Below are 14,223 nucleotides of genomic sequence, written 5' to 3'. Positions count from 1 at the left end.
AAACAGTCTTCATCCCTTAATGACTTTAATAGTTTTGTTTCTATCAGTGCACATCTTTCCCTGGAACAAGAAAAGCTAGCCAACTCATCCAACTTCCTCTGCCTGAGGCTCATCTTCCTCCCACCTCTTTATCTAAATCAAAACATTGTCCATTGTTTCCATAGAAACAGCATTATTGATGTTAATAAATGGGGTGAAAGATTGCTTATTTGTGGGCTTTCCTACATTCAAACGTCCAGTGGAAAGGTTTTATGTTGTTGGGATGTTGTGGATTATGAGTCCTGTGCCATGTGTCTGGTGCAATAACACTGTGTACATATTATATTTTCCAACATTTGTTTTATGGACTGGAGATGTGTGGGTGCAAATTAGAGAGCTTTTCTCTTTGAGAATAGTTTTGTAGGAGGTGTGCGTTTGTGTGTTAACTAGAACATCCAAGTATTCCTCAGGGGTCTGTGCTGATTTGGAGCCCTATATTCAGGCTTAACGTGTCAGTCCCTGAGCTTAAGCTGTCCCTCCCCTCCCATCCTTCCACTTCATTTTCTATCTCTGGTTCTTGGTCTTTTTTCTTTTTTTTTCTTTTTTTCACCCTTCCTCCTTCATTCCAAGCATCACCCTACCCTCAAAGTATGCATGAAGGAGTCACATGGATGTAATTGCATGCTTGTTATATTTTTGACATTTCCCAGTCACCCTTCTTCATTTAGCTGGCTCTTATGTAAGGCAGCTTACCTCAAATCCAGTCTACAAATAAGTCTCTATTACAGTAATAAAAAGCCTTCCACCTCCACTGGAGCTGAATCTGAACCCAAACGTACAGCTGTGCTGAAATCATTTGACAGGATGCACTTTCTACACTTTCTAGGCAGAGTTACATGTTGGAAAAGTCTTTTTAAAGTACAAAATTTTTTCCAACACAAAAAATTAAACAAAAACAAAAAAACTTGCAATTAAATATCACATGTAGTTATAATTAAATATAAATATAATTCAAAGGTATCCACAAGAAAACTGGATTCTCTTATTTCCACTAGTTAAAGTTAAAGGGCTGGCCCCATGGGGGAAACAAAACTCACTGCTGTGGCTGAATTACCACAGAGTAAATAGAGGTTTGTTGTCAAATTAGAAGCCAAAAATCCGGAAATAATGGAAAACCTTTTTGTTCAGGACTCAAGCAGTCTAATTGATTTAATTTGAAAGGTTCTGGGACAAGAGCAGAGCCTGAAGACATCAGACTCTAAAAATCTGGTTTGTGGGACATTTAAAATTATTTTATTGGATATTATGTGACATTAAAAATATTATCTAGGGTTGATTTTTTAAAACTTTTTTTTATATCATGCTAGGCCATTTATTAAAAAAATCATTCAAATTTATTTTCAGCTTGAGTTGTGTTAAATTTGTTCTTTTTTAGGTTCTCAACCTACCATTAAAGCTTAAAATGGTTTTGGACCCTTGTTAACTGGAGTCTTGACCCATTTTGGTTTGTGGACTCTTGTTTTGAAAGTCTCAACTTAAGAGTTTGTGTTTGCCATCGCCATTCTGGTTTGTTTTATTGTTTTTTAAACTGATGTGACATGATGGGCATAGGTAGACCTGTCTGAGAAAATGAGCAGACTGCACACTTGTGTAGTAGCGACTTTTCAGTCACAAGCTCTGAAGGATTCCCTTCTTTGTAGTCTTTTCTTATTCAAAATACAGCGTACTATGAACATCATATTGCATTCATTAAGACTGGAAACTACTGACAATAAATCTATTAGGAAAATACTTACTGAGGTCATAAATCACTAGAGAAATTGCCACTAGGTAGTTGCCCTTTACTGGTCATTTCAAAGAATGCAGGTTTAATGAACTTGGACGTACCTGATGCTACATCTAGCGTTTGTATACAGTCTATGTTGTGACCTGCAAACACATTGGGGAAAACATGCTTCTGTATGTGCATGAAGTAGGTAAATTAGGAACAGAAGCTTTTTGATTCATACACATAGCATTATGAAAAAAAATGAAACATCACATATAACACAAAGAGATGTTATAGGAAGTGATGTCTCTGTAGACTTTTAACTCTTTTTTTTCTTTTTTTTTAATAGTTCTAGCTACATTAATATTACACATTCACTGTTCTGTGACATTTCTAACATTTCTAAGTGGCTAAAAGCATTTGGTGGGATGTTTTCTTTTTTTCCGCATGGCTGGTGTCAGACATAGCACAAGGCCCCTCTGTGCTTCCCTGCCTCTCTCTTTCTCTCTCTCCTACTCTACATCCTGCGTCATTTACATTTCTAACAATTATCTGATTACAGCGTTGGTGCCAAAAATGGATCAAGAGTTAAATATAGAGCATCTGGTCCTCACTATAGTTTTATGGCTCTGCTTCCCACACAACCTGCCACGCATTTACATGTTAACCTAATTACATAGCCGCTCGCTCTGCGGTCCACCCAGACAGCTAAAGTTTCCTGCCTCTTGACGTCAGACGTGCTTTTTGATTTCTGCAGAAATGTGCGCAGACACATGCATTTGCACACACACTGTATAAACTTGAGATGTTTTATCCCACATTTGGTGGGAGAAAATAGAGGTTCTTAAAACAGCAGAGACTGGTTTGAAAGTTTCTGAGTAGCTTGGAGGACAAACACAGATGAGGACAACCTCAGGAAAAGCTTTATCGGAAGCTTATACTGTCTTATATAGAGTATGCACAATGAGGACTGGTGGAAGGTCAGATTCCCTGTCTGTACAAAAGCTTTTAGCCCAGAGATCAGAGGTCATCCTGTACAGTGGAGCGACAGATTTGACCTGAGGCAAAACTCATCATGTGTTGGAAGAGTTTACAACATCCTTCCCCTTCCTCTCCTATTATTTCTGAAGTATTGATTGACTTCATCGCTTTGTCTTGACTTTTAATGCTTTTTCCTAGTGTGCTGTAAGGGCCGCAATAAGAGGCCGAGTCCTGGTCCTGGAGGGGCTGGAGAAAGCTGAGAGGAACGTCCTGCCTGTTCTTAACAACCTGCTGGAGAATCGAGAGATGCAGCTGGAGGATGGCCGCTTCCTCATGTCAGCGGAGCGTTATGACAAGCTGCTGCAGGTCAGAGCAGCACACTCGCCTGCACAAGTCAAACACTTCCCACGGCTAATTTCTAAACTAGAACTTACACATGGGACTAATCTTTTTAGGTAACAACAGCTGAGGCATTAACTTTTTTTAACCCCTCAGCTGTAAAAGTTTGATGGGCTATTGTTGCCACGCTGGACGAATCCCTGGGCAGTGTGGGCACCCAAGTTTGTGAACATGATAATTCAAGATCAAGGCGACATACGATTTTCAAATTGACACTTAGGTGCATTCACTAAAAATGTCAGACACGTTCAAATATTGGTCATCTTAACTTCCAGGTCAAGGTGAAAATGCGATAACTCAAGAAGGATATTACCTCGGATTTTCACATTTCTAGCACAGGTTCATCTACTGGGAGCCTCAGGGGGCGCTGTTATTATTTTTTATAATGCTGGCTGTTGTTTATGGAGTCATGTCTATATGTAAATTCCCACTTAAGCAGTGAATTTCCACACTACTCCTACAGTGCTCTTGTTGTGTTTTGAGGGAAAAAAATGCTGTTGCTATAAATCCTGCTGCTGTGCGACATTCAGAGTCTGTACTTGTCACATGGAGCTTTGGAGCTGCAGCCTTTTGGATAAAAATAGCATTTAATATCAAATGTGTGAGATGAAAGAAAGTTATAGGCCATTTCTTACCTTGATGCATTTCAGGAGCACACCAAAGAAGAGCTGGACAGCTGGAAGATTGTCCGCGTAAGCGAGGACTTTCGGGTCATCGCGCTTGGTCTTCCTGTACCCAAGTACAAAGGCAATCCGCTGGATCCTCCTCTCCGCTCTCGCTTCCAGGCTAGAGACGTCTATTACCTACCATTCAAGGTCAATCCAGGAATTTATGGATTACTTAAAAGAAAGTAATCTGCAAGCTGAAAGCTTCAATAAGATCTGAAAGCTTCAATAAGATAAGAAAGGTGTGGCTGTGGGGGAGAAAGAGACGAACCGATACAAATTTTCCTTTTATGCACTCTGATAATAAACATAACACACTTTGTACAACATACTGAAATGTTATTATACTGAAGAAAATTAGCGATAATACTAGAGGATATATTAGTTTTGGATTTGTTCTGGAATTTAAGTATTGAGCTTTTGTTTTCTTTCTCTCTGGCCTCTCAGCCAACAGTGTTCTGCGGTAAATTTGTGAGACTTTGAGGATATTCAAGTCTTGTTTTCTTCTGTATATTTTCAGGACCAGTTGGAGTTGCTGTACTCAGCAGGACCAAATGTCGCTGCAGAAAGGTACATTTAGGTAGATGCATACTGAAGTGCGAGTATTCTTTGATGGTCTGTGTCTTCATGCAGTATTGTGTTGTTTCCTGTGTGTCAGAGTTTCCCAGCTGCTCTCACTAGCTACTACGCTATGCTCCCAGGAATCATCCAGCCTAGGCCTTCCTGACTTTCCTGTGGACAACCTGCTTCCTGTCCTTCATGTCCTGGTGAGACAGGAGCGAGATAGAAAAATGAAAGCCAAAAATTTAAAGGAGAATTTGTTTTAAAGTTACTAGTGCCTGTGTGACTTTTCTGTCCTTTTCCAGAACTCTTTCCCAATGCTATCCTCCCAGCAACTGCTCCATAGGCTTTATCCATATAACAGTATGTTGGGCAAGGACGGTCGCACTGCTGTTGAGGGTGTACTCAGTGTAAGTCAAGATGTGATGTTAAAGTGTCTGTATATGGTTTTACCTCAGGTGCATGCTTGATATAACCTGAACATCATATGGTTGATTGAAGGCATCAGTTTTGCTTTATATGCATTCTTTCACAGCGATTTGAGCTTCTGGATGGTCATCGTCAGCCAGCACCCACCACCATTTTGAGTGTGTCCACGGCAAAAGATGTAGAAGGCCATGCAGACATCACTTTACATGTAGTGGACAAAGACATCACCTTTCAGGTACCAGCAGTCTGGGTGTACACCATAGACTACATATAAAAGACAGACATAGCCAGCATGACATCGCCCACTGCTTTGTGAACTTTTATTTTGAAGCCTTGAATTTAGAGGTGTGGTAGTTGCCTTCTTGTTTATTGGACTGTAGCTTATCAGCTAACCAGCTTGGTTTGCAAGTTGGGATCATTGCAAAGACACAGATAACCAATTAGTATCACGATGTTACAAATCAATGAAGGATATAATTTAATTCACTAATTAGACATAAACAAATCAAGTTGTATTTCTTCAAATAAGCATTTCAAAGATGCTCCAGAGGGACGAGCAGAACACATAAAGTCAAGCAACCTCTGTGGACAGCGCAATTATTACCCAACCTTTAGACCCCAAAAGACTGATTCTGGATGTAGCGTTTTCAGTGGGAGAAACGCTGCGTCATCATCCAAGTGACTTCTTCGGTCTCAGCTGACTGCAGGTTTCCCCAACTTTATAAACAGCACATTTGCACAAATCTAGCCCACTGAATGAACAGTGGGATGTGAGGTCAGTTCCTTGATCTGCAAATTGTCATAACCACTCATCAAAGACCATTGATCAGTGATCATTGATTGATGGCAATGAGTACCATTCACAGAGAGTTGGGGAATGGCTGCAATCACGGCAAAGTAAGATGGGAAAAGATGTACACTTAGGCCCCCTCCTCATTTCAGAGATGGTCTTTCCCGTTTCATGTAAATGACTCCGCCAAAGATCAGTGGTCAAAGATCAGTGGTCAGCTGAGACTGAAGACGTCACTTGGATGAGTGACGAAATGTTTCTCCCACTGAAAACGCTACGGCCAAATTGAGTATGCATCAAGACCAACCTTTAGACCTTAATACAATGAGTGAAGAAAAAAACACCCTAATTTCAAGATAGCAATTTTTTCTTCTTTTTTTAAATACCATTTCTTTTAATACCATGACATAGACATACTGTATTTCTGCTGTAAAGTTGAGCATTTTGATATGTGAGTCAGTGGAGATTAGTGTCTTTGGAGCTGACCTCAAGTGGTCATCAAAGGAACAGCAGTTTTAAATACGTCCTTGTTGGTTTTATTTTTTGGTCACCGTTTGCAGTAAACATTTAAGCTAAAGTCTAGTTTGCACGCTGTGCAGATTTAACTGTCTGGCAAGGTTAGCATACATATTACGCGGTTAGCCAGCCAGCTCTGACTAACACAAATCGTACAACATTGATATGGCTTATAATTTGGTCAAATTCATTACAACTATGTGTCAGTCTTAAATTAGCCAGCCTTATGTACTTATTTCACTGGGGTTTTTTTTCTTAAGATACTGTGTAATTTTTCTGTGCTAGCTGGAGTCGTGAGTCGTTTACAATAGTCACAGTTAGTCATTATTGATATTTATGATTAGCAGGCTCATTTACTAAGCAACTGTTAGCTAGCGTTTCTCACGTTTGACAATGTGAGAGTCACTGAAGCGTTGCATTGACGGGTTAGATTTTGCAGAAAACCCATCCTGCATTTTTCAGATAAAAGTCACTGTATTAAATTTCCATTAGTCCATTCAAACATTAACAATAAAAAGCATTTAATGTATAAAAAAAATGCATAAAGCAAATCTATAGTGTAATCGATCCTAATGAGTGCAAGCATTAGGCTTCATTATGAATCAAAAAACATGCAGAGTGATTAAGTCATCCTTTTATAGAGATGCCCATTATCACGTCGCAGACCACACACGGACAGACAGGCAGACACACTGTATCAGTAGCTTGACCGTCTTATCTCTCACTGACACTCTGTAGCTGAATGTAAATTTTGTTAAGGCAACATGTTTATCAGTCATTAATTTTTCATGTTAGATAAAAAAGCAGCAGTGCGTGTGAATGTTACTGCATAGTGTTTGGAAAAACAGACATCCTTTCAGACTACTAAAAATAGTGGTGTGGATCCTGCAGGTAAACAAATGATATCACTCTGGTTAACTCTTTGAGGCTGCACTTTCTTCATGTGTGGCAGGAACTGTGTTGGCTCCTAATATGTAGTGGGGTTTTTTTTTTGCTTGTTTAACGCAGAGTTCTTAAAAAATAATGAATTTTGTTTCCAGCTGTTCGGCCGTGAATCTGTGAATCACGGGTTTGTTTAGGGCAGTGGTTCTTAATCTGTGGGGCACAGAGCCACTCCAGGTGATGTCTGGATGACCGTGGTGGAATGACCCAAGTCTGGGGGCAGCAAAACCAAAATATCGATATAAACCATCACACACATACCACTCTCACCCACTGAGGGAGTGGTATGTGTGTTTTTTCTAGTTTTTGTACTAAGTCAATAAAGGGAAACATCCTTAATATGCACACAGTGCTGGCTGCAAGCACAAAACTCTGCACACCAGCTGTGCAAACTTGTCTGTGAGGGGCAGCCAGTCATAAGAAAGTAACCATAAAGGGAGCTAAACATATTTTTACTTTCCTTTTTACTTTTTTTTTCTTCCCACACAGGGTAAAATGTCAGGCTTCACCAGATGCCGCTGCTGTTGTTTGCCTCCTTCATGCTTGTTTCTCCTGTTTATGAAACTTCAGGTTCCAGCAGGCGTTAAGGAGCCACGTCCACCCAAAAGCAGTCCCACCTACATTCATACACCAAGCCACTCCCAGTTGTTGGCCGAGATGATACAGTCGCACATGGTTAAGGACATATGTCTGATAGGACCTAAGGTGGCTAACACTTGATATACATATACACATACAATGCACATAGTGAATCTGATTTTAATAACGAATACCTTCTTTTATTTCTAGGGTTGCGGCAAGTCGGTGATTGCCAGAGAGTTTGCTGAGATGCTGGGTTACAGCATGGAGCCTGTCATGCTCTACCAGGTAAAAACGTCTGGTCTTTAAAATGTTCAAAAATATGATTATTTCTGAAGTTTTGAGTTGTCTGCAGAGCATGAGGGGAAGTACGAATGTAACCACCAAACATTTGCGTCACAGACCCCGAATAATTAATGCCACAGTCATATCTTTCACCATCTGTCATCCCTTTGACCTACATTGTAAAAGATTTTGCAGTATTTCTTTTTACAGATACTTCTGTGCATCATGTATATATCTGTCTTAGTTTGCAAATTAAAGCAGTATCACTTAGGCAGTAAATATATGCTAATCTAATAATGTATTTATAATGTCAGGGAAAAATATTATTACCAGTGGCTCAGATAACTCAGATATGTCATGAAGAGGGTGTAGCACTGTTCTGTCTACCTTGGGCTCCCAGCACTACATGCGGACACAGCATTTTGTTAACAACAATTTATACTCTGGCACTGATGTCCAGATGCTTTTGCACCTTGGCACAGCCCGGCATGACCGTGCACACTCAGCATGAGATTGCTTATTCATTTAACTGTTGCGTCAGTTATTTCTCTGGAATGTGTAGGCCCCAGTGTGATACTGCCATAGAGAACCCCAACCAGTAGGGTGGAGAGGCAAGCAAATGTTGCTATGAGGGTATTTTATTAAAAGTCTTCTTAGATTTAAGTGGCTCTGTTATGCTAATTTCCAGCTTCATATTTAAAAATTTGGACTTTACTAGATTAACTTTGCATGATTGACAGGTAAATATAATGCTTATGTATCTTATATTGGAGCTGTTCTGGCCTTCTGAGATGATGGATGGTGCCCACCCAGATCTGGACCAGGGCATCATCCCGATACCTAACCAATCAGATCAAAATCCCAGAATTTTAATGGACTTGATGCTGTTCTCTGATGAAAAAGTGTTCGTGTAAATTTTTTGAGCAATATGTATATATGAGAGAAAATAGGGAAAAGCATAAGTTGAAGTGCATGCTCAGTTGGTTAATTTATTTTGATTTTTTTATTGCTTTTAGAATTTTGAATGAGTGTACAGTGCATGTGTGCAATATGTGTGTGTGTGGAATGTAGTCAGCTCGGTGATAATTATGAAGGAAGCGGGTGTGCTGCAGCTCTGTATGTATGAATGCATCATGTAGCTGCTATTCTTAGCTAGCTGAGGTCAGGGGTGACCTGTGCTGCGGGAATTGTGGAATCCTCCACCACACAATTCATCTGGTCAACTCTGAAAACCCCATTTTTGGGAAAGCAAAGTGACATGTCAGGCTAGAGAACAGAATATATTGTGTCCTTCAACAAGCTGAGTGTGTGTGTGTGTGTGTGTGTGTGTGTGGGGGGGGGGGGGGGGGGGGTTTGACTCATGACCTTCATCAGGATCGTCATAAAACAGTTTGCAGAAAATCTTTTAAAGAGCATATGTATAGAATACCATCCTTCGCATGGGCACTGTTGATGTTTTTTTTTTTGATGACATTTTAAAAAAAATTTACCTGGTTCAATAGCACCAGTCTCTCTGATTTATTATAAGGCTTTCAGGCTTTCACTCCAGCCTGGTGATGGGGAGATATAGTATTGTTATGTCCCATGTTTATCAGTGTGGCTTACTTGTTGGAGCTCTCACTGAATGCATCACTGTCTGTTCTGTTAGATAAAAATGTGAAAATAATAGACAGGACTTGAGGGGTTTATGATGCGTAGAAATGATAAATGTCACCAGATCTAGGACGAATGACACTTCCTCTGAGTCTTTTAATGTTTGAACTTGATATTGTGACAAAATTAAGCTCTCTCATACCAGCTGCTGTTACAGCTGTACCTAATTCTCTTTAATTCAAGAAAGCAATGAGTAGTATGTTGCTGTGAAGCTGTTAGGATTGCAGTAATCACTGCCTAGAACAAATTCTGCACTTGTCCTCCCTCGTCTACCCCCTGTCTTTACCATGACATGGCAGCATGATAGTGAATATGACAGTCTTGCTTAACAGACAGTGTTATCTGTAAAGTAGAGATATTGCATTTAGCAGCTGGGCCAAACCATCTGGGAACAGAGTTAAAGGAGGGAAAAATGGAAAGCTGGTGCATTTGTCATCTTGTCTTCACAGTTACTAAACGCAATCGCAGACAGAATCACTTCTGACTATTTTTAGATCTTTTTTGCTCTGCCAACCTGCTGTACACATCTGTCTCTGCTGTTCATTTTCCATCTCCCACTTTCTTGCCTTTATCACACACCTCCCTCCATTGTGTTTGATTCCCAGGACATGACAGTCAGGGACCTTCTCCAACAGAGGTACACGCTCCCAAATGGGGACACAGCATGGAGGCCATCTCCACTGGTCACTGCTGCCATGGAGGGCAAGCTGCTGCTTCTCGACGGCATACACAGAGTCAACCTGGGAACCTTGGCTGTACTATCCAGGTGCTTTGGCTCATTTCCTGGATGTAGCTGCTGTGATATTTTCCAAATGCTCTGTTGATATTGGGTTTTTTGTTATCTGTGCCATCTGTACTCTGTGTTCTCCTTTCAGAACGCTCCACAGCAGCTAAGGTTCTGCTTTAATGTATTTCTTATTGTTTCAGTTTCTTAATAAAGGAAGCCGGTGCTGTAAAATAACAAACAAACACACACCACTCAGCTCATTTCTCAGATTTTATTTTCTTGCCCCAGGTTACTCCATGACAGGGAGATAGATCTGTATGATGGGACCAGGCTGCTGAGGTGGGACAGATACCAGACTCTAAAGGAACAACTACATTTAAGTGACCAGGAACTGCAAGAGAGGTACACACATGCATGCACACAGGTTATCACACACATTTGGGTTAATTGTACGAAAGGTGATCACACTTGGAAATGTGACAGTGTTTTTTTGTTTTGTTTTTTTAAAGACAGTAACAAATATCACAAGTTTGACTTATGTTTGAATTCTTAAAGACAATAAAGCCATGGCAGTGCTTTCACCTCTTCTCTAACTGCACACTCGTGAAATCCCAAATCTCCACTGTCCCTTGTCTATTTCAGCTTCCAGGCTCACGCTTAAAGTGATGGAATGGAGTGATAAAATAAATAATATATTCAAGTGTAAAAGTAAAGTTGTAGTTCACCTTCTCTTAAATTTTAGATTCAAAAGCCTTCAGAGGAGCATTGTTTGTGTGGCACCAGTCAACAAGGATGAGAAAGAATAAGCTAAAAAATGTAGCTGTCGTTTCAACAAGAGTACAAGAAGTGAGGGTACTGGCACAGGATACTTACTGAAATAACAAAAACTAGCACCTTAGTGACACAGTAACACAAACTTACCAACCTACTGAGGAAGCAGAAGAAGTACAGCTCTAGTGTTTTTTATAAATCAAAAAATTTAGCCGTGTTTGCTAAGAGTGCAGGAGTTTAAGTTCCTTGTTGGAACAACTGTCTGAAACAAACGAATATCATATAAAAAATAGAATTAATAGAAAATATTAGATTTATTATTTTTGGTGGCTGATACCTGTTTTACTGCCAATCCTGTCCCCATCACTAAATGTCCTTAGCTCCTGTGTCTGCTTGATAACATATCTAATGACATCTACTCTTGGCTGACTGTGCATCCCAACTTTGTGTAACCCACCTAAACTCCAAGTGAGTAAAAACAGTTTGCACAGTTTACAGTTTTATTATAACCCAGGTTGTAAACTGAAGGTCCAGATGCATCTCTCAGGTACTGTGTTGGGTCTTACTGTATTTTTTCCCCCTCTCATGAGTCATATACTCCTCGTCTACTACAGTTGGATTTTTTTTCATGCCTACCACTTCTTATTTTTTGAGGATGCACTGCACACCATGCTGAAACATGCGTTGTTGGTGCAGGAATACTATTTTATGCCAACTCCTTTTTTGTAGATTCAACCAAAGAAATAGGATACATTACACACATGTATTACATACATTGTATGTTTTTTTAACAGGTTGCTAGTAACAAAGTGACTAAAGATATAATTTAAAATGGGTTCTGTCTTAGGTTGCCTGTTTTGTGTAGACCCAATAGTGATGTATCTCATAAGTTCAGTGCTTTTTTAAAATGCTTGAATGATTCATAGGTCAGTGTTAAGCGGTTTAGGGAAAAACGATAACAAACAAAGACATTTCTCTGTAAATGGTCAGGCACAAAGACTGAACTGAATATGATAGAAAAGGCAGCCAATGTCTTTCTTTTCAGACCACTTGACTACAGATGACTAAAGTCAGGCTCATTGTAGGCAAAATATAAAGAAATCAGGGGGAGCTCAAGACTATTGCACAGTAGTGTATGTGAAGTTTTCTTTGTTTTAAACATGTGGGGAGCAGAGAGTGAAGACAAAACATTATTCCATAAAAATTAAAAGAGAGTGAGAAGCTGATTTTTGTTGGTTTCATTGGTTTGATACTGAAACTCACTGTAGGACTTGTAATAGGTGCGTGTGTTTGAGTTGTATCTCTCTTTTGGATCTCTTTCATCTAACATATTCTGAGGATAATATCACAGAGACTGTCTTACAAGATGTTAGTGTAACCGGTGTGTTTCTGCGTTGTGTCTGACAAAGAAAGGTAAAAGAAAGAATGCTCCTCTCCCACAGGGGAATTGTAGAAAAAGGGCTGCATTTATTTTTACATTAAACATAAAGTACGAACTTACATGGGACATATTTGACATAAGATTAAAAAAAAACATCAACACAAAATCCGACATACCTGACAAAGAAAGGTAAAAGAAAGAAAGACCTCCGAGTAAATAACTTGCTCGCTCCAGCTCCTACGACCAAATACAAACAGTGGGGGAGAGGGTTAGCTCAACCCATCACAACTTCCAAGCTAGCCAGAATTATATTATAATTATATATCATGCTAGCGTTAATGGCGCCTAAAACACATTTGTGACACACACATACTACACATTTATAGCATCTCACAAAAAAAAGCACAATGATGGCAATAATTGAACTAAAATCACAATCAGAAGCATCAGGGTGGATAAATATACATTATATGTGTGTTATACAGTGTCTGGAAAGAAATGACACCCACCTCTCCCACAGGGGAATTGTAGAAAAGGGGAGAGGCCAAAGGGGTACACTGTATTTATAGGGTTGCACCAAAGAAGAAGAACAATGAGGAGGGGCTCCAACTAATAATGAATATAACTACAGGCTTGGAGGTCCTAACAGTCAGGTATAAGGAACACATTTTGTGTAATTATAACAATATGTAATTTATGGCTGGGTTACATTGGTTCTTAAAATAGCCCAAAGTAAAGAAGAATGCTTGGATCTGCAGCATTTGAGAACATTCTCATAAGATCAGACACTTTTTATACACTACACATCCATTTTCTTCTTATTTTCTGACTGCCCATTGTGCTTCCTAATTAACAAAACTGGTAACAACAAAAAGACAAACTGCGTTAGAGCAGTGGTACTGGGAGTGGGTTGAGTGTGACAATGTGTGTTGACAGTGACTGCTGGAAGTCAAAGGCATGATTTCCAGTTTTCAGGTATACTTATTTTTCTCCCAGTTTTCCCAACTCCGTTAAAACCTCTTTGGGGGTGGTGTGAGGGAGTGGGGGCAACAATCTTGCATATTTTACATGTGAACAACTGTTGATGGTTTTGACCCTGCATGTAACTCGTGAAGTGCCTCTGTGTGTATGTATGAGCATGCACTTTTTAAAACCCCCCACCGAAGCTGGCAGGAAGGATGTTTGTGGTGGGGTGTCTGGGCTTAAATAAACCCACTTCCACTTCTCCCACTCCTGTGGCTCAGATGAAGTGTATCCAGTAGGAAACAGATTTGACAAAGTCAGAGCAAGAAGAAAGAACCTTCTAGTTTGTGTGTGTGTGTGTGTGTGTGTGTGTGTGTGTGTGTGTTAGGGTTGGGCGTTTGGACGAATATATCGAGCCTATCGTTGAAAGTTTTTACAAGGGCGATTTATTTATTTGCCCATGAGTAAGTTTGCTAATAATGATGGAGCTAATACAACTAGTCAACAGAAAAAATAATAATAATAGCGCTGTTTTAACAACACCCTCTTTCATCTGCGAGCAAATGCACCCTCCTCAGAGTGCTTGTTGATGGAGCTGCAGAAGCTGGTGATAGCCTAGCATACACAGCCAGATGGAGGACATGTACATGCTCATGCAAATTTGTCGTGTTTCAGTACTTTTCTCGCAGTATACGTCTGCACAAGTATGGAACACCAGGACTGACATAATGAATTAATTAAATACACCATTAAATCATTAATTAAATGTGGCAATAATTAATTAAAATTGGAAATAATTAATTTAATAAATATATACGACACATTTAATTAATT

At 39.7% G+C, this 14,223-nt stretch overlaps 1 protein-coding gene across 1 annotated transcript in view; it reads left to right on the top strand.

Annotated features, from left to right (window-relative positions):
* vwa8 (von Willebrand factor A domain containing 8) overlaps nucleotides 1-14,223 on the top strand; it is an 88,984-nt gene that overhangs the window by 15,147 nt on the left and 59,614 nt on the right. The window contains exons 5-14 of the mRNA XM_085373858.1: nucleotides 2,927-3,094; nucleotides 3,778-3,942; nucleotides 4,313-4,362; nucleotides 4,451-4,559; nucleotides 4,659-4,763; nucleotides 4,889-5,017; nucleotides 7,601-7,735; nucleotides 7,820-7,897; nucleotides 10,153-10,313; nucleotides 10,563-10,676. Coding sequence (XP_085229984.1) covers nucleotides 2,927-3,094; nucleotides 3,778-3,942; nucleotides 4,313-4,362; nucleotides 4,451-4,559; nucleotides 4,659-4,763; nucleotides 4,889-5,017; nucleotides 7,601-7,735; nucleotides 7,820-7,897; nucleotides 10,153-10,313; nucleotides 10,563-10,676 — 1,214 coding nt within the window. The remainder of the gene's footprint in view (nucleotides 1-2,926; nucleotides 3,095-3,777; nucleotides 3,943-4,312; nucleotides 4,363-4,450; nucleotides 4,560-4,658; nucleotides 4,764-4,888; nucleotides 5,018-7,600; nucleotides 7,736-7,819; nucleotides 7,898-10,152; nucleotides 10,314-10,562; nucleotides 10,677-14,223) is intronic.

The sequence above is a fragment of the Diplotaxodon limnothrissa genome, linkage group LG16, assembly GCF_057381915.1.
Source record: "Diplotaxodon limnothrissa isolate DT_005_m linkage group LG16, D_limnothrissa_male_GT1.1, whole genome shotgun sequence".
NCBI classification, from domain to species: domain Eukaryota; kingdom Metazoa; phylum Chordata; class Actinopteri; order Cichliformes; family Cichlidae; genus Diplotaxodon; species Diplotaxodon limnothrissa.
Note: the sequence above shows the minus strand (reverse complement) of the source record. Positions and strands in the feature narration are given on the sequence as shown.